General features: G+C 38.6%; 1 protein-coding gene across 1 annotated transcript in view; it reads left to right on the top strand.

Moving 5' to 3' along the window:
* Positions 1-20919, top strand: part of ERICH6B (glutamate rich 6B) — a 224478-nt gene that overhangs the window by 8707 nt on the left and 194852 nt on the right. The window contains exon 2 of the mRNA XM_063444714.1: positions 15972-16320. Coding sequence (XP_063300784.1) covers positions 16065-16320 — 256 coding nt within the window. The 5' untranslated portion in view covers positions 15972-16064. The remainder of the gene's footprint in view (positions 1-15971; positions 16321-20919) is intronic.

Below are 20919 nucleotides of genomic sequence, written 5' to 3'. Positions count from 1 at the left end.
TGTCAGTATCCCTCCCCCCTCCCTCTTACCTTTAATGAAGTGGGGGGGGGGGGACACAGCCATCCCTGGTGGTCCGGTGGTGGTACCGTCATCCCTGGTGGTCCGGTGGTGGCATGCAGTGCTTCCGTGTCGGGAGGCAGGGGGAGGGATCTGTGAAGCAGCTCCCCTGTCCTCCCGCGCGATGCTGTGTGGAGCGTTGCCATGGTAACGCCCGGCAACGCTCCACACAGCATCGCGCGGGAGGACAGGGGATCAGCATCACAGATCCCTCCCCCTGCCTCCCGACACGGAAGCAGAGTAGGCGCCTGCCGTTTCGGGCAGGCAGGTGCCTACTCTGCAGTGATGGCGGACCTGTGGCCGCGTGCCCACAGAGAGGGCCCGGCGTGCCACCTGTGGCACGCGTGCCATAGGTTCGCCATCACTGTAATATACCATGAAAAATATGAAAGAACTTTTCATTAAAAGTGAAGGGCATTATTAGAGCTGACTTATGTATGAGCACGTTGTAATTTTCTTACGTCAATGCACTATTATTTGCATTCTTTCATTATATATTTATTTGGTTGCTCCATATGTCATATTTAATGCAAAAACCATCATTGTTTTTTCTTCCTGTTTTCCTTCCTCTATGCCCCCTGTATTTTAATAATGATACTCTCTCCCTTTACGCGTGCTTTTATTTATAGTTATTGTATTTTTTTTTAAACATAGAAACATAGAATGTGACGGCAGATAAGAACCATTCGGCCCATCTAGTCTGCCCAATTTTCTAAATACTTTTATTAGTCTCTGGCCTTATCTTATAGTAAGGATAGCCTTATGCCTATCCCACGCATGCTTAAACTCCTTTACTGTGTTAACCTCTACCACTTCAGCTGGAAGCCTATTACATGCATCCACTACCCTCTCAGTAAAGTAATACTTCATGAAATTATTTTTAAACCTTTGTCCCTCTAATTTAAGACTATGTCCTCTTGTTGTGGTAGTTTTTCTTCTTTTAAATATAGTCTCCTCTTTTACTGTGTTGATTCCCTTTATGTATTTAAATGTTTCTATCATATCCCCCCTTTCTCGTCTTTCCTCCAAGGTATACATGTTAAGATCCTTTAACCTTTCCTGGTAAGTTTTATCCTGCAATCCATGAACCAGTTTAGTAGCCCTTCTCTGAACTCTCTCTAAGGTATCCATATCCTTCTGAAGATAGGGTCTCCAGTACTGTGTACAGTACTCCAAGTGAGGTCTCACCAGTGTTCTGTACAATGGCATGAGCACTTCCCTCTTTCTACTGCTAATACCTCTCCCTATACAACCAAGCATTCTGCTAGCATTTCCTGCTGCTCTATTACATTGTCTGCCTACCTTTAAGTCATCAGAAATAATCACCCCTAAATCCCTTTCCTCAGATGTTGAGGTTAGGACTCTATCAAATATTCTGTACTCTGCCCTTGGGTTTTTACGTCCAAGATGCATTATCTTGCACTTATCCACATTAAATGTCAGTTGCCACAACTCTGACCATTTTTCAAGTTTACCTAAATCATTAGCCATTTGGCTTATCCCTCCTGGAACATCAACCCTGTTACATATCTTAGTATCATCAGCAAAAAGACATACCTTACCATCAAGACCTTCTGCAATATCACTAATAAAAATATTAAAGAGAATGGGTCCAAGTACAGATCCCTGAGGTACCCCACTGGTGACAAGCCCAAGCTTCGAATATACTCCATTAACTACAACCCTCTGTTGCCTGTCACTCAGCCACTGCCTCACCCATTCAGCAATATTGGAATCCAAACTTAAAGATTGCAATTTATTGATAAGCCTTCTAAGTGCAACAGTGTCAAAAGCCTTACTGAAATCTAGGTAAGCAATGTCTACTGCACCACCCTGATCTATAATTTTAGTTACTTAATCAAAAAAATCAATAAGATTAGTTTGGCACGATCTCCCTGAACTAAACCCATGTTGTCTCTGATCTTGAAATCCATGTGTTTTTAGATGTTCAACAATCCTATCCTTTAACATGGTTTCCATCACTTTCCCCACTACTGAAGTAAGGCTTACTGGCCTATAGTTGCCCGACTCCTCCCTATTACCTTTCTTGTGAATGGGCACAATATTCGCCAACTTCCAATCTTCTGGGACTACTCCTGTTATCAATGATTGGTTAAATAAATCTGTTAATGATTTTGCTAGTACACCACTAAGCTCTTTTAATAACTTTGGGTGTATTCCATCAGGTCCCATTGACTTATTTGTCTTTACTTTTGACAGTTGAAATAGAACATCTTCCTCTGTAAACTCACGTGTAATAAATAACTCATTTATCCTTTTTCTTAACTGAGGTCCCTCTCCTTCTTTTTCATCTGTAAATACCGAACAAAAATATTCATTGAGGCAGTCAGCTAGATCTTTCTCCTCTTCTACATACCTTCCTTCTTTTGTTTTTAATCTAACTAATCATTGTTTTACTTTTCTTTTCTCATTTATGTATCTAGAAAAAGTTTTGTACCCCTTTTTTATTGACTGTGCTATTTTCTCTTCTGTGTGTGATTTGGAAGCTCTTATAACCTGCTTAGCCTCTTTCTGCCTAATCTTATAGATCATTCTGTCTTCCTCACTCTGTTTTTTTTTATAAGTACTAAATGCTAACTTTTTGTTTTTTACTATTTTGGCCACATCTGCGGAGTACCACAGTGGTTTCTTGAATTTTTTGCTTTTACTGACAAGCCTAATGCAATTTTCTGTTGCCTTCAGTAGTGCAACTTTTAAATAATCCAATTTCTCTTGGACACCATTTAAATTGCTACAGTCTGATAATGACTCCTTTACACATATTCTAATTTTAGAAAAGTCTGTTTTTCTAAAGTCTAAAACTTTTGTTTTTGTGTGGTGTGACTCAGTCACTGTTCTTATAATAAACCACACTGATTGATGATCACTGGATCCTAAAACTTTCACCTACATTAACCCCTTAAGGACGGACGACGGTTCAGGACCGTCATCGGCATTTTTCCATTGCCGACCGATGACGGTCCTGAACCGTCCTAACTTTAAGATTTACTTACCCGATCGCCGTCGTTCCCCCGGCGGCGATCGGCGGTGCTCCCGTTGTGGGGAGACTGCCTGCAGCCCAAACAGTCTCCCCATGGCGAATTAGGACCCCTGTGGCCATGTGATCGCTCAAAAGGGCGACCACATGGTCACAATAGGTGTCCTAGTGTCTGCCTGCAGGGGGACTGTATGTGCTGACAGGCAGTCTCCCTGCATGTGTAAAATCATAAAAATAAAAGTTAAAGTTAATAAAAAAATTATTATTATATATGTGTATATATATATATATGATATATAGACATATATTATACCTATATAATATATGTCTACATATCATATATATAATGTCATGCTAAGTGTATTTTTATATTAATATGTACATATATTAATATAAAAATGCACTTATAATTAAATTACACACGTATATATATAATATATATAATAACTATATATATTGTGTATATATATTATTATAAAATACAAATAATAAGTAATTTAAATTAAATTAAACATGTAAAAATAATAATAAAAATGTAAAAAAAAATTATATATCTATACGAAATGTTATTCTAACTGTATTTTGATATTAATATATATATATTTATATCAAAATACACTTAGAATGAAATTGTATATATATCTATGTATATATAAATAAATAAAAAGTATACGAACTATTCATATGTCCATATACAAAATTACATAAATAATTATATAAATATACACGTAGACTTCAAATATATAAATATGCATATATATTTAAATTCTACGTGCGTATTTATGTAATATTTTTACATAATTAAGTTATTTTATTGATTGCAATTTAAGGGACCCGCCTGCCAACCCAGGCCGAAAGTCCAGAGAATTTAATTTGCTATCACTGTATTTTACCCTGTAACGTTCTACGACACCCTAAAACCTGTACATGGGGGGTACTGTTTTACTCGGGAGACTTCGCTGAACACAAATATTAGTGATTCAAAACAGTAAAACATATCACAGCGATGATATTGTCAGTGAAAGTTACTTTTTTTGCATTTTTCACACACAAACAGCACTTTTATTGATGATATAATTGTTGTGATACATTTTCCAGTTTTGAAACACTAATATTTGTGTTCAGCAAAGTCTCCTGAGTATAACAGTACCCCCCATGTACAGGTTTTATAGCGTTTTTGAAAGTTACAGGGTCAAATATATGGGTCAAATATTTTTACATTGAAAATGGCCAGGTTGGTTACGTTGCCTTTGAGAGCGTATGGTAGCCCAGGAATGAGAATTAACCCCATGATGGCATACCATTTGCAAAAGAAGACAACCCAAGGTATTGCAAATGGGGTATGTCCAGTCTTTTTTAGTAACCACTTAGTCACAAACACTGGCCAAAATTAGCGTTCAATTTAGTTTTTTACTTTTTTCACACACAAATATGAACGCTAACTTTGGCCAGTGTTTACTAAAAAAGTCTGGACATACCCCATATTGAATACCCTGGGTTGTCTACTTAAAAGAAAAATATGTACATGTGGGGTGTTATTCAGCGATTTATGACAGATAATAGTGTTACAATGTCACTATTGATACATTTTAAAAATGTATGTTTTGAAACCGCAATATCCTACTTGTACTTATAGCCCTATAACATGCAAAAAAATAGCAAAAAGCATGTAAACACTGGGTATTTTTAAACTCAGGACAAAATTTTGAATCTATTTAGCAGTTTTTTTCATTCGCTTTTGTAGATGAGTAAAATATTTTTCACATAAAAGTCAAAAAACATGTATTTTTTTCAATTTTTCATCATATTTTTTCATTTTTTAAAAATTACATTACATGAGATTATATAAATAATGGTATGTAAAATAAGCCCCTTTTGTCCTGAAAAAAACAATATATAATTTGTATGGGAACAGTAAATGAGAGAACGGAAAATTACAGCTAAACACAAACACCACAAAAGTGTAAAAAGATGCCTGGTCGCAAATGTACAACATCGCAAAAACAGTCCGGTCCTTAAGGGGTTAATATCGGATACCAAATCTCCATTTGTTAACACTAAATCTAGTATGGCCTCTTTACGAGTTGGCTCCTCAACGACTTGTTTTAGAGACAATCCCAGTAGGGAGTTTAGAATATGTGTGCTCCTGGCACAAGCAGCTATTTTTGTTTTCCAATTCACATCAGGAAGATAAAAGTCACCCATGATGATAACTTCCCCCTTCATTGTCATTTTAGCTATTTCCTCAACTAGTAGATTATCTAACTCTTCAATTTGTCCTGGGGGCCTATAAATCACACCTACACAAATTACTGTGTGATTATCAAATTCTAACGTAACCCAAACGGACTCTATGTTCACCTCACTAACTTTTACTAGGTTAGATTTTATGCTATCTCTCCACAACACCACTACCCTTAGTGCCTGTCTCCATAACACCATTACACTCTAAAAGTGCAGAAAATGAATTATATAGAGCAACAGAGTGTGCAATATGCCTTTTATCCTCAACTCTAAGTCGACCAGATCCTACAGTGATCCATCTGCCATTCCTATTATGTCTCTGCGGCAGTGGCTTTGCAGCAGTTACTGCCTGAGTTTGTTTACCAGATAATTTACAAATCTCAGACTTCAAAAATACAATCTCCTGCCGCAAGATAGAGAACTGTCTACAGATTAGACAACAACCAAACCTCCAAAAAGTGGAACGTGGAACAAATGCATGGCAACTATTACACTGAACTAAATCTGCCATTCCAATGAGGTGAATAATTTAAATCAAACAAATTTGTACTTTTTATTTATCCTCCTGAATAACTCAGATTACCTCCAGTTTATCTCCAGAATATCTCCAACCACACACACTTAGAAGCAACACTCTCCAGAATATCTCCAACCACACACACTTAGAAGCAACACTCTCCAGAATATCTCCAACCACACACACTTAGAAGCAACACTTAGATGAAGCAACCAAGCTATATTAGCCAAGCTAATGACAACAGCCCTTATTTACTCCTAAAATCACCACCCACTAGGAATGTTTAACACCTGGGTAGGCCTCTGCTTATTTGCAAACAATAGCTAATTTAAACAGCAATCAATAGCAAGTAGCTAACTAATCAAATCAAATGCCTTATAATTACCAACAGGAAATCAAACCTTGTGCAATCAGTAACCTTTTCCTACAGTTGAATCTTACCTGTAACCGTAAAAAAGAAAACTCTTAGCGCAAATCTTAGACAGTTGAAGCTTCTGTAAAACTCTCCAGAATATCTCCAACCACAGACACTTAGAAGCAACACTTAGATGAAGCAACCAAGCTATATTGTCTTTTCGTCCTTGAGCCAGATCTCAATACCTAGGCACCCCCATTCTGTTCTCCTCCGTCTATGATACCTGCAGCTTTTCCTTCTGTGGGATTCTTTTAGCAAATAAAAACAAGGGGAAATACAAAGGTAAATGGAAAAACAAAACCGGAAAAGTGACAGTGCCGCTTTAAAGGAAAAAATATGTAATTTTAACTTTGGAAAATAAATATCTGAATATTGTTAACTGTGCTCAGGTTTCTATTGAAGAAATATCATCCGAGGCTAATTCTGCCTTTAGTAAATAGACCATTGAGTGTACTTAAGAGGATAGAATGTTTGTTCTGTAGAATTTTGTTATTTTTCTGATTAATACCAAGCAAATCACATACTGCAAACATTTATTGTGAAGGTGAAGTGGGATTTGTAAATATTGCAACTACGAAGATGTAATAATAGGAAGATACAAGAAAATATATATTTTATGGTTGCAAAGTAAGCATCATGGTAAATGTTAAATCACATTTTGTACATGATGAGTTTCCAGGTGTAATGAAACTGTATGGGAATGGTTGTCTGAAATAGTAACAGCTTTGTCCATATACACCTGCAAAACAACAGGGACTACGAAAATAGCACAAATGGGACCTTAACTCCTACAAGTCCCAGGGACTCCGTATCCTTTATGATTTCAACACACTCTGATATCTAATTAGGCTTAGGTGTAGGTCGAGCGTACAAATGTTTCCATACACCAGTACAACCACCCATTTTTTAAATCCCTTAACATACTCTTAATCATATTTTCTTATTATTTGCTGTGTTAGGTGATTAATGATGTAATCTCCAAAAATATTTAGCCTGTGTATTGAGCACACCAGAAATAGTATATTCTAGCACAACTGCTGAGAATGATCATGATAGAACTATTCTAAACCACCCAACCAGCAATGACTTGCACAGCATGTGACATGTATGTTGCATATGTTTTATGAATATCAACATGTATGAGGAAGAGAGAGGAACTTACTTGTGACCTCTCTCCTCTATAACTCTAAGACATTCAGGCTTTGTACTAACTATACAATACCTGTATCGAGTGGAAGCTGATGGCTGACTGGCAGATTTCTACACTATTTAAATGCCAGTTAAAAAGTACATCCCCTGGTTTAACCCTACATCCTACAGACACAAATATCAGCTGTACAGCCACTGATACAATAACCTGTTCCCTGCAGACAACATTGAGTGCAGTGAGGAGTATGTGACACACATCAAAGTGTTCAATTTATATTTTGCTATGTAATTATATATATATATATATATATATATATATATATATATTTATTTATTTATTTATTTATATATTGCCCCACTCTTCTTTTACAACATTGTTTCAGTTCACTGAGGTTTGCTAGCAATTGTTTATGCATTCTTAAGGTTCCGCCATATCATTTCAATAGGGTTGAGGTCAGGACTTGACTGGGCCATTGCAACACCATGATCCTGCACTTTTTCAGTCATTCTGTTTTAGATTTGCTAGTGTGCTTATGATTCCTATTACACCGTGTTATGATTTCTTTAACAAAAATAAAGCCAAAATGGAGAAGTAATGTGTTAAAAACTAAGTACACCCTTACTGCTTCCATAGCAAAGTAACAGACAGGTGCTGTGTGTGTGTATATATATATATATATATATATACCCCTCATGGGAAGAAAAGTACCTCTTTGAAATTATACTCAGTGATTATATAATTAAAGATGTACCCTGCTATATAAATCATGGTGTTCACTATTTCAATTCCAATGTATCCATTATGTTGGTGGGCCTGTCCATATGGAACCAGCCGTAATATACTTCACTTTCTTTTTACTTTTTTTTCATGTTCCACTCATTCTCTAAAAATTCTCAAACCTAGCTCATAAACTCTCCAACGGAGCTATTTTTCCATACGCTGATGTTTTGGGCTAAATTTTACAGTTAGCAGTTAAAACCTCCAGTCCTTAAAACACTCTTGTAAAAAAATAACGATCTTTTGTAGACTTTAACAAGGAAACTAAACAACTCTTGTCATAAAAAGGCCTTCTTGCAGTGGCGCTTCATTCAACTAAGAAAATCATAAAGTGTGTCCCCCAAGTATGCAAGGAATACAAATAGGTGTTACAACCATGAATCAAACCAAGGGGACAAAGAAAACGAACAAAAGGAAAGCATGTTATTGAGACAAACAGATTTAGAGCCCTGCAAATATAAATTGACCTTTTCAAAGAGTGTGGGTTAACTCTATGTGTGCCTATGCCCTATGACTATGGCTTCTGCATTGTGCTGCTTAGTAATTTGGTCTTCAAGGTGTTAATGGTTACATAACATAGCAAGCTGAAGATTATTGTTATTTTTACCTTTCATGGGAGATGCCCTAAGTCTAACCCGCACTTTGATAAATTAAGGTACTTCTGCTGAGTCTAACAAACATGTCAAATGTGATTGCCATGGTGAGTTGGTCGATGCAAAGAGGAAGTCATCCATGGAGAAAATACTAAGCTAGCTGTACAGAAATCCAGTGTGATTCAGTGTGCATTTAGGGGATTTTTCATATTTTTTATTCACCATACCATGGATTTTATTTCACATGTAACTGTTCTTATCCATACAGTATTTAAATGAGACGCCTCCTACTGTTCCTAAACCCCATTTGAACTACATTACAATGTCTTTAGGGGATCTGCTACATATTCTGTATACTTTCAATTAAAACGAATGCCTAGGAACTATCTGCATTTGGCATTTTTTCATCAATCAGTTTAATTTATAGCATTTGAAACTAAAATAAAAGGTCTCTTGAGAACATCTTCAATTATATTCCCCACCACAAGCTCTTAATTCATTCTAATGTATAGGGCAACAATGATATACTGTGCATACCACTTTATTAATATTCAAACACACATTAAATGTATTTATGAGCAGTGGATATTCATCTACTGTCTCACACACAGATAATCTGTCTGTATGAGACCATCTTGCTATTTATACATACATTTTATGTTTCCTTTTCTTTCAAGGAAAGAAAACAAAGACCTCACGGGGTAGTGACATAGAAAAGTAATTATTATTATTTATTGAGATTTATTGAATATAAAGAACTGTGGAGTATTTTTCAGGAAAAGCTAGAAAAAAAAAAATCACACCATTGAGTAAAAGTGATTAACATTACTATACAGACGTTTATTGGTATATTTCAGGTAATTGAGGAATTATGTAAGGATATTTATATTATAACTGGTTTGTTCGGCCAGTAGTGCATACTAGTTATCACGTGGTCTTATATATTTTTATTTCTTTACATATTTTCAAAGTTTTGGATTTGAGACCAGCTATATGGGATATATTTGGGATATAGGACCAGAGTCCCGCTGTGTTACATTCTCTATTTTATGTGCTGTTTCTCTAGGATAACTGAGAAAACACTGCAAAATGGCCATGTGCTATTGAGAATATATTATGTGCTTTTTACTGCCACATTACCACATCCAGTATTGGGACTTCCAGTTAGTGGGAGTTATAGTATGTTCAAGGTGAGTGTAGATGCTGATTTGTATGTCTATTTCCACCCTCAAGCTTTTTCCGAATGTTTATATGATGAATTTCTCAGCCTCTCCTGTCATCAATAATGAGTGAAGGAAAACGCTAAACTAACACAACATTATTTTTATTAACACACACACCCCGTCTGCCATTTTGGACCAGCCTCCACTGCTGTTTGGTACCAGATTTGGATTCCAACCCATTTATATGAGATAACGCTTTTAATTTGTTTTCTGTAACTGTTGTTGAATGATTTGTGTCAAATTTGGGTATAATTGCTACAACACATATCCATAGTTATGGACATGTATTAGTCACTTGTTGTGACATAATATGACCATAGAGATACTGTTGCCTGACATGCAATCCGCAATATGTGATCAGTTAAAAACGGATGCATTGTGTCTCGGATTATTGCAAATCACTATAAGTACAAATAGTAGAATAATTGCTATTATTATTAGAATTATTATTATTTTTGCATCTACGTTAGTTCTACAGTTAAATGACCCTGGAAGAAAAATAATTAAAAAAAAATGTAAAGGAATTATTGTCTCGGATGATTCTCTCAAAGAGTAAATAAATAAAACAGGCGAGATTTATCAAGGCAAAACTGGGGCTATTTTGGGTGCAAAGTGGTAAATAGTGAGAGAACTCCTGGTTTCCATGGTGATTGTACTATGTTTTTGCCTTGATAAATTCCCCCGTATATGAGGAGAAATCAAGCCATTATGGATTTCCTCACAGTCTGAGTATGTGCAATACGTGTTCCTGAAGAAGATATTTCAGAGGATGCTTCTAATCTATCACCCTGTGAGTTAAGAGCTCAAGAAAGCTTGCCTTTAATTAGCGAACAAAACCCACGTAGCTTTCCTATGAGAAGAATGAATAGGTCATTCCTTTCAATTTGTAATATTTCCACCTTGATAAACAACCAACCTTAACTGAGATATTTTGTGTCAGCAAAATGTAAGTGGAAACAGGCTGAATGGTGATATTAGCCACAGCAAGTTATAGGCTTTGTTTGAAGCAACCTGTCTCACGGAAGACAGATGTAATCAAGTAAAAAACAAAAATGCTTTCTTTCACATTGCAGTGATATGTTGTAGCTGTATATAAACCAGTAAAGTGGATTAAATAAAGGAACATAAACAGTTTAATAAAAAAAAAAAAAAACGTTTTAAAGAGTCCAAAAAACAAGCCACAAATAAATCTGAGAATGAGTAGAAAAAGTGTAATCCTATATTTTTCTTACTCAATGCTTTCCTATGGACGTTCTGCGTACTCAATGCGATTTTTTTGACACTAGGGACACTAGCTGGGAGACATGGAGACACTGTGTCCCTAGTGTCTCCGTGTCCCAATGTGTCTCAGTGTCCCCCCCATCTCCCAGTGTCCCCACGTCTCCCAGTGTCGCCTTGTGTCTCAGTGTCCCCATGTCTCCCTGCTGCCTTTCCCCCCATCCTTCACATACCTGAGCTGTAGTCTGTCTCTGCAGGCTGGGAGCTGCTGTCTGGACTCTCTGTGCTGTGTAGCTGCTCCCCCGCGGGTCAGTGAGTAGAGAGAGGCAGGGAGATTCTGTAACTTGCTATCCCTGCCTCTCTCCATACACAGTGACCCCTACTGGCCGGTGCTGGTATTGCAGAGTAATCTCAGTTTATACGGAGACAAATATTTGCATTTGTATTGCCGGTATTACTGCAATACCGTCACGGCCAGTAAGCCTCCAATACCAGCTGTGCCTTAAAATACCAGTCAGGTGTCAAACCTAATAGCAGTCTGTAAAAAAAAAATAAAAAAATATTTTTTACAATGTGCCTATTCCATGGGCCTGGGCCTAAAGCTGCAGCTCCATCAGCCCCTATTTTAATCCGGCCCTGTGTGTGTATATAATGCAGTGTGTGTGTATATAATGCAGTGTGTTTGTATGAATGCAGTGTGTGTATAAATACAATGTGTGTGTGTGTATGAATGCAGTGTGTGTGTGTATGAGTGCAGTGTGTGTGTGAGTGCAGTGTGTGTGTGTATGAATACACTGTGTGTGTATAAATACAGTGTGTGTGTGTGTATGAATGCAGTGTGTGTGTGTGTGTGTGTGTGTATGAATGCAGTGTGTTTATGTGATGCAGATCCTTGGTGGGGGGTGGGCATTTTTATAATTTTTTTAATTATTATTATTTTTTTAATTTTTTTATATTATTAATATTTTTATTTTATTTTGATATTATTTAAATTTTTATTTTTTTATTTTCGTCACCCCTCCCTGCTTGTTAGCTGGCCAGGGAGGGGGGCTCTCATTCCCTGGTGGTCCAGTGGATGGGCTGTGTAGGAGGGGGGCTGGCAGCAAGCTGTAACTTACCTTTCCTGCAGATCCTGTCAGATCCCTTCTCTCTCCTGCGTTCCGGTCAGCTCCCTTCTCCTCCACTGTAAGTCTCGCGGTGTGACCCGTGGCAACGCTCTGACCCCGCGGCTCTCGCAAGACTTACAGTTGCGGAGAAGGGAGCTGACCAGAACGGAGGAGAGAGAAGGGAGCTGACAGGAGCTGCAGGAAAGGTAAGTTACAGCTCGCTGCCAGCCCCCAACAGGACTTATACTCGAGTCAATGTCTGTATTTTGGCAATGTAAGTTGCCATAATACAGACATTGACTTGAGTATAAGTCGAGTGGGCGTTTTTCAGCACAAAAAATGTGCTAAAAAAACTCGACTTATACTCGAGTATATACGGTATGTTCTTTTAAAGGAACACTCCAAACCTCTAAAACACTGCAGTTGCATTATAGAAAAATAACTTTGTTTGTGTGGTGAAAGTAACTTCACCACTGGTTCTTGGAGGGGCCTTTTTGCAAGCCTCCTGCCTTCGGACTATGGGCCCTGCAAAAAGGCCCATAAAAGACTTTGTTCCTGCCTTTTTGCTATGCTGTTCGGAAACCGAACAGACACTTGAACCAGGGACCACCCGGGAGCTTGTTAACACCTATTAGGAAAGGGATTTAGGGGTGATTATTTCTGATGACTTAAAGGTAGGCAGACAATGTAATAGAGCAGCAGGAAATGCTAGCAGAATGCTTGGTTGTATAGGGAGAGGTATTAGCAGTAGAAAGAGGGAAGTGCTCATGCCATTGTACAGAACACTGGTGAGACCTCACTTGGAGTACTGTACACAGTACTGGAGACCATATCTTAAACATAGAAACATAGAAACATAGAATGTGACGGCAGATAAGAACCATTCGGCCCATCTAGTCTGCCCAGTTTTCTAAATACTTTCATTAGTCCCTGGCATTATCTTATAGTTAGGATAGCCTTATGCCTATCCCACGCATGCTTAAATTCCTTTACTGTGTTAACCTCTACCACTTCAGCTGGAAGGCTATTCCATGCATCCACTACCCTCTCAGTAAAGTAATACTTCCTGATATTATTTTTAAACCTTTGTCCTTCTAATTTTAGACTATGTCCTCTGGTTGTGGTAGTTTTTCTTCTTTTAAATATAGTCTCCTCCTTCACTGTGTTGATTCCCTTTATGTATTTAAATGTTTCTATCATATCCCCCCTGTCTCGTCTTTCCACCAAGCTATACATGTTAAGATCCTTTAACCTTTCCTGGTAAGTTTTATCCTGCAATCCATGAACCAGTTTAGTAGCCCTTCTTTGAACTCTCTCTAAGGTATCAATATCCTTCTGAAGATATGGTTTCCAGTACTGTGTACAGTACTCCAAGTGAGGTCTCACCAGTGTTCTGTACAATGGCATGAGCACTTCCCTCTTTCTACTGCTAATACCTCTCCCTATACAACCAAGCATTCTGCTAGCATTTCCTGCTGCTCTATTACATTGTCTGCCTACCTTTAAGTCATCAGAAATAATCACCCCTATCTTCAGAAGGATATTGATACCTTAGAGAGAGTTCAAAGAAGGGCTACTAAACTGGTTCATGGATCGCAGGATAAAACTTACCAGGAAAGGTTAAAGGATCTTAACATGTATAGCTTGGAGGAAAGACGAGACAGGGGGGATATGATAGAAACATTTAAATACATAAAGGGAATCAACACAGTAAAGGAGGAGACTATATTTAAAAGAAGAAAAACTACCACAACAAGAGGACATAGTCTTAAATTAAAGGGACAAAGGTTTAAAAATAATATCAGGAAGTATTACTTTACTGAGAGGGTAGTGGATGCATGGAATAGCCTTCCAGCTGAAGTGGTAGAGGTTAACACAGTAAAGGAGTTTAAGCATGCGTGGGATAGGCATAAGGCTATCCTAATTAAAGAGATAAGGCCAGAGACTAATGAAAGTATTTAGAAAACTGGGCAGACTAGATGGGCCGAATGGTTCTTATCTGCCGTCATTCTATGTTTCCATGTTTCTATTAACACCTTGGAACAGTTCTCCCCACAGTGTTCTAATTTTTTGTCTGGGTGGCCGCAATTGTTATGGACATCCACGAGGTGGCGCCCATCTTGTTCGCATGAACGCAGGCAGCAGTGTTTGGGCATGAATATCATAGAACTAAAATCGGACACAGAAACTCCCGAACACTGCTGGACTTCCATTATCGCCTGCGTTCGGTTCTATACAATTTAGAAGGGCACTGTTCGGTGAAATTGTTCGTCTGGATGAGGGGAACAAGCTCCAGGGTAAGAACATTGACTATGTTCGGTAGTTTGTTCGTTTTCCAAACTACCGAACTAGACCGAACTATTTTGGGCATAGGACCATGCGTGCGGTCGGTCATAAATAAGACTTCTAGGAAATTCCTGAACCCCTGAACTTATCTGGGAGTTTTTTTGGATATGTTGGTCACCCATATCACGGGATGTAACGTTTGTGGGGTTTTTGTATGTTTTAAAGGTATTTTGGGGGTTTTATAAAAATGTGTGGTTTTTGTGTCTGGAGATAATTGAGTTTAGTTCAGTTCATGACTCAATTATCTCCCAGGTACAGAGGAGGGATTAAGCTAATATGTGTGGGAGTGTCCTGGATCTGAGAGCCAATGTAATTTTGTATTTGTTTCTACAGTGGTTAACTCTCAGGTCCAGGGGGGAGTGCCCATTGCATGGGGACTTGCATATAAGGCCAGTTGTGGCTACCAATAAACAAGTTCCTGCCCTCAGCATAGAGTCTAATCCCCTGGGATTATAATCACATGCTCTTGTAAGAGCGGCCTGCTTTGCTCTCTGGACTAGGAGAGGTTGGCCCACTGGAAGCTGGATCCTAGTCTTGGTTCCAGGGTGGGTGGAGGACAGCGAGACCCTAACCAAGCTGGAAGCAGGGACTACAGTGCTGATGGTGTCTGGTGGAGTACTCGGTGAGCACTAGGAGCATCGATTGCCAGGCGGTCCGCCACAATTTGTTTGTTTTTTTTAAATAGTGGGTGGCCCTCAATGTAAACTAACAAAGGAACAGTTCAATGCCAGAAATAAATGTAATAATTTCTAATGTGTAAGTTTTCCATTAATTAAAGCAGAAAAAAAATCATTGTTTTAGTAATTTGGGGAGGTAGTGAAATTGTGACATTATCAACTACAAAAGTGATTTTACTTTGAAATATTTGTTGCAACTGGAGATAAAGGAAGATCATTAACAGCTCTGTTTTTAAGATATCAAAACTTTAAGAAGTAGCATGTCATTCGGGAAGAGATGTAAAAAGGTGTCATCTGATTCTCTATGATATTGGATTACAAAGGAATCAAATCATTGGCCCCAAATAAAATTTAGAATGGGCTAAAATCCAAATCTTAGTCTTTCCCAGTAGAGTATAGAGCATCTACAGCATCTACCTGAGACACAAGTGCTGAGAGAGCAATCTGAGAGATACAATTTGAACCTGAGAAGCCAAATGCCACTGATGCCCAGGATCATTTGTCACTTTGTTTAGCATCATTTCAGTTGAAAGCTGAAAGGGCAAGTAGGGAGTTAGGCAAGACAACATGAAATAGGGATCTGTACATTATGGTATTTCTGAACTAGTTTAATACTTGAATATGAATATCCATCTATTTCATTGTACCAGAATGCTAGAGTTTCAAGCTGCCTACGTCAATGGAACCACAAAAGACTGATATATACAAAGAATAAGAACATTGTCAGAATTCTGGGGGGAATCATGCCGAACCACACATTCAGTCGTAAAGATCCAGCTCAAGACAACCCCAATCATGAGACATCACAACTAACCGTGGAAAATGTGACAAAGTTAGAACACGCATATGAATCTGTTGAAGGGGTATTTCATGAAACTCGGATGGTGGAAGAATACATCAGGAGGACACAACAGTCTTCAGTGAATATAGGTCAAAATAACACAGACAGTTTGGTGGAAAATTCTACATGTCCTGCAGCACCATCGGACGAAGAGAATGGTAGGTTTTTATTAATAACTTTCTCTTTTTCTATTAGGCATCTGCACTGTAGCAATGACACGAGCCTGACTTGTAGCCCATGCTCAATACAATCCTTATCATCCTAACAAGGCAATGGCTTGTTTTTTTTCCGTTGCATAACATTGTTATCCACCAGTTCTGGTGTCATATTTTACCAAAAATTTTAAAATGAGATGAATTTGACACTAGATATAAATCATATTATACCTTTATGTCTGTTTTTATTTCTAGATATATCTTTCACTTATGTGGGTGTCCTGGGTTTTCATTAGAAGTTTTCAAGATCTATATTTTCTTGATGTCCATTTTCAGTACTATTGTCTTGTTAGGTCACTTTGCACCTTATTCATAAAATAACAGTCTGAGTAATAGCTATTGATTATTATAAAGCTATGTTTAGTAATAGTTTAGTTTGTGCAAATTATGGGTTTGTGTCCTTGGGTTCTAGCAGCATGAGGGACTTTCCTCAGTTCAGATCTCCTTTTAAAGAGCTGCAATTCTCTTCTGTCCTGGTGCTGCAAAGAAGATCTAAACCAAGATACTCTCCCCACCATTATTCAAGTCTGAGTTGAGTTCCACTTTTGTGTCATCTGTTCCACTTATGCTTATTACTCCAATTGCTGTCTATTTCTTCTGGGAGTTGTTTGGCAAACTTGAGAACGGAAGCAATGTTTTTGAATAGGAAAGAGAAGTGGTTTCCTCCTTTCAATGTTGACATCTATTGTTCAGTGTTTTCTTTATGATATACTCGGGAATCCCCTCAAATGGCTGAGATGCAGCAAGAAGTCTTAACGTTTAAATAGTGCCAACATATGCTGCAATGCTTTACAATTTTATAATGGGGATATTTGACAAGTAATTGACTTTCAGGATTACAATACTCAACTACACAGAACTGAGGTCAGAATAGAGAAAGGTAGGGCAGAGTATATTACCAGTCTACAGAATTGATCAGACTAAATACTAATAGAGAGATAAATTGTAAATGGAAGAACAAGCCAGGGTCAGGATAATAAAAGTACATGAATTCATGTAAACTAGCAGAGGTCAGGATTACAGCAGTACAGAGAGTCGAAAAACAAGCCAACGTCAAATGCCAGAGGCTTACAGTAGTGTAATAACACCCTAATCAGAGACCAAACGGAAACCACAACAGGGTAAAGTTCAGGTCAAGAGGAGGGTCAATATAGATCAAGACATCATCCTATTGGTCTGTGTAAGTTCTGTGATGCCAAAACGTGTTACATCTTCATTGCAGAAATGAAGCAGGAAGGATTGCGTAATAATTTTTATGCATCTACATCGACACAAGGAGATGTAAAATGATGCGCCAAGACAGAGGCCTGTAGCGGAAAATAACATAGAGTCAGTATCAAAGTAGCTGGTATCATCACATCCACATACAAAATATTAACAGAGATATTGATACGGGAGAAACTGACGGAAGCCAAGCACAGAGAGATGGACACAGGTTTCTTCAGGAAGGAAGAGATTCTTTATTGGATCACCGATCGGGACTCAGAGGGACTAGCGTCACCAAAATACAGCAAAGTCTGAGTACTGAATACATAGAGTACATTCCTTATATAGCACTGTAGCTCCTCCCACAATTAACTACACCCACACATACCCTTAACCTATTTAATGAATAGAGTCTAAACTCATCCATCCGGTCTAACCACGTGGCTCATCTGATACAAAGGAGAGGGACGCGTAATTCCAGTTCTTACATTCCTGCACCTGGTCAGTACAGTGATGACAGTATCTTAGCTACGTGTTATTAACTAACTGATACTACAAACACATATACATACATATGCCTTGTGGCAATCTTAGCCTGCTAAACTTGTATTTTACTGGAATTACATCACATTCCCCCCTTTGATGCCTCTGATATTTCACAATTACTTGAGGCATCACTTAACCTTGGTTTGCATATACCTCAGGTTACCATGAACCAGACCAGACTTATCTTATGATGTGAATCTTTTAACACTCATCTTCCTGCATTGGTTCTCCTTGATCTAGAGCCTTATACTTATATATCGCCATTATCTGTGCAGCAGCCTTCCTCTCTGCTATACTTCCTATCAGGCTTTGCACAGACCTAACTACTAAGGGTATAAGACACGGTAGGAGTAGACACAACAGTAAAATCAGTAGGACTCCACCTACCACTGCCTTAAGCCCTCCAAACCACTCATACCAGCTACCAAACCAACTACTTGGATTGTACCCTTTCCATACCTGAGTAGGCACATGCACTAGTTTAACCATATGGCTAGTAAGCTCAGCTATTGCTTGCCCTTCGTCATCTATTTGAAGACAGCAATTGCTCAGGTTAAACTTCCCACATACACCTCCCTCTACTGCCAAAAGGTAATCCAAGGCTAATCTATTTTGGTACACTGCTGTCCTCATCCTGGTATTATGCTTCGCTAGAAGATTGAGTGCTTGTGAGGTCTCATTAGTAATAATCTCAACCACCGCCTGTAATCTTATAATACGGTTGAGCATATAAATTGGGGTTCTATAACCAAAGGTACCATCTTCTGCCCACGTGGCTGGCCCATAATAATCTATGATACGCTGGGGAGGCCATTCATTATCTTCCCAGGTGCCTATCTCTAAGGGTCCCCTTTTCTTCCTATGATTCACATCATACACTTTAACACCTAAAGTCTCACCTGTTTCAATCGGTAACAAGAAGAAGGATGGTTTGAGCATACCCAACACACATGCCCCTTCCCAGTCCTGTGGCAACTCCGAATAGGCTTTCTTACCACAGATCCAGTACAAATTTGCTGGGGCTCTCCAGGTAGATGTGATGGATAAATCAAACCACACATCCTTTAAACTGGCATATCTAGCAAACGGGTTAGATGGTTCTGAGACATTTGAAGCCGACCACCAAGTTGTATTTTTAGTATCATCATCATAAGCTTTTTGCCCTAGACAAGTTAATTCTCCTACAGAAGTATTATACATTATTCCTTTCCTTGCTATGCAAACATAACCTATGATGGAGGTCTTTAATCTCCACTCAGATTTACCTCTAACACTCAAATGATAATCGGCTTGTGTAGATATTAGTTGGTCAACTGCCTCAGAACCGGACATTACCTCCTTTGCTTCCCAAGGCCATTGGTCTCCCATGTTAGTACCTCCACACACATAGCAGTTGGTAACATTAAGACTACCGGCAATACTTTCAGCTAGGTCAATGAACAGGTTTTTAGCGTTATGGGGGATCTTATTATCTATACTCATCTCTTCATAAAAGGAATGGTATACTTGATGAGTCTGGGAGGATACCGTATCAGTCTCTATTCCTATAAACAATAATGTCCCAGGATCTAAACCCGTCCCGTATATCTGAAACCCAAATAAATTTCCATACTTATCTAGGAACTTGTCGGGGTTATTAATAAGTATATGGACTGGGTTGCATTCCATAGACTTACAATAAGGGCTAGTCGGCAACTTAGTCACTATCATGTCTTTATCTACTGTCTGTCCCCAAGTCGCCCACCCCACACAAGACCAATATGGACAAAAGTTATAGTCTTTATTTGGGCATCTAGGACTCACATATTTATTTTTACTACTGGGACAAATATATTTATCATTAGACCCATACGTCCTCTCCCATCTAAGATCCCCACATACATTCCACGGTTTTCTACCACTTGATATCGCCTTACATGCATCAAATAGCAGAACACCCGAAGAATGTACGGATTCTAACACCGTTTTATTAATTAGGGTCCCCTGAGGATCTCCATTCCTGAGAGTCAACCAGATTGTACGAGGTTGATACTCTGGACTGAAGCACTTAGGTTCTCCTACTCCTAAATGGCACACACTATAGTCTATATTTAGGTATCTACATCTTGATACCTCTCCTTTACATTCGTATTGTGAATGCCAAATTAGGGTTTGGGAAATATGGTTACCTGTTCTCGTAGTCTTAATGCATACCTCACAGCTAGGAGTGTCGGTACCTCTACCTTCCTGAATATAAAAACACATATAAATAAACACAATCAAAAGCACATCTTTCGCCGTCATCCTCAGTCTTCGTCCGTGCGATGGAACCTCAGCTTCCAGGATGTGAGGGCTGCAGGGAATGGAGTTCTGCTCGTCTTCACAGGTGTCCCTTCGAGACTTTCCTGGCTTATACACTATGTGTTGGTAAGCGGACAGGCTTTATTATGGCCTTCTCACTCACACCTGTAACAATAAAATTTGTAATCCACAATAATTCCTCGTTACTCCGACTGAGTAGTGCGTTTCAACCGGATCTTGCAGGGATTCTCTGGATCTGCTGTAATTTGCCAAGAATCGACTGCTGCTGGTTTAACCCTGGAGTGATGTATCCACGGAGTTACTTCGGCTACTTTTATCGCTGTAGGGGTAGACAAAAGAACAACATAAGGACCTCTCCACTTGGGCCCTAACGGTACATTATTCCACTCTTTAATCCACACTTGGTCTCCTGGATGATAACTATGAACAGGGGGATAAATATTCACAGGTAATCTATCTTGTACCCATTTCTGTACCTCCTCCATAGTC

Source organism: Pelobates fuscus, chromosome 1 (genome assembly GCF_036172605.1).
Source record: "Pelobates fuscus isolate aPelFus1 chromosome 1, aPelFus1.pri, whole genome shotgun sequence".
NCBI classification, from domain to species: domain Eukaryota; kingdom Metazoa; phylum Chordata; class Amphibia; order Anura; family Pelobatidae; genus Pelobates; species Pelobates fuscus.
Note: the sequence above shows the minus strand (reverse complement) of the source record. Positions and strands in the feature narration are given on the sequence as shown.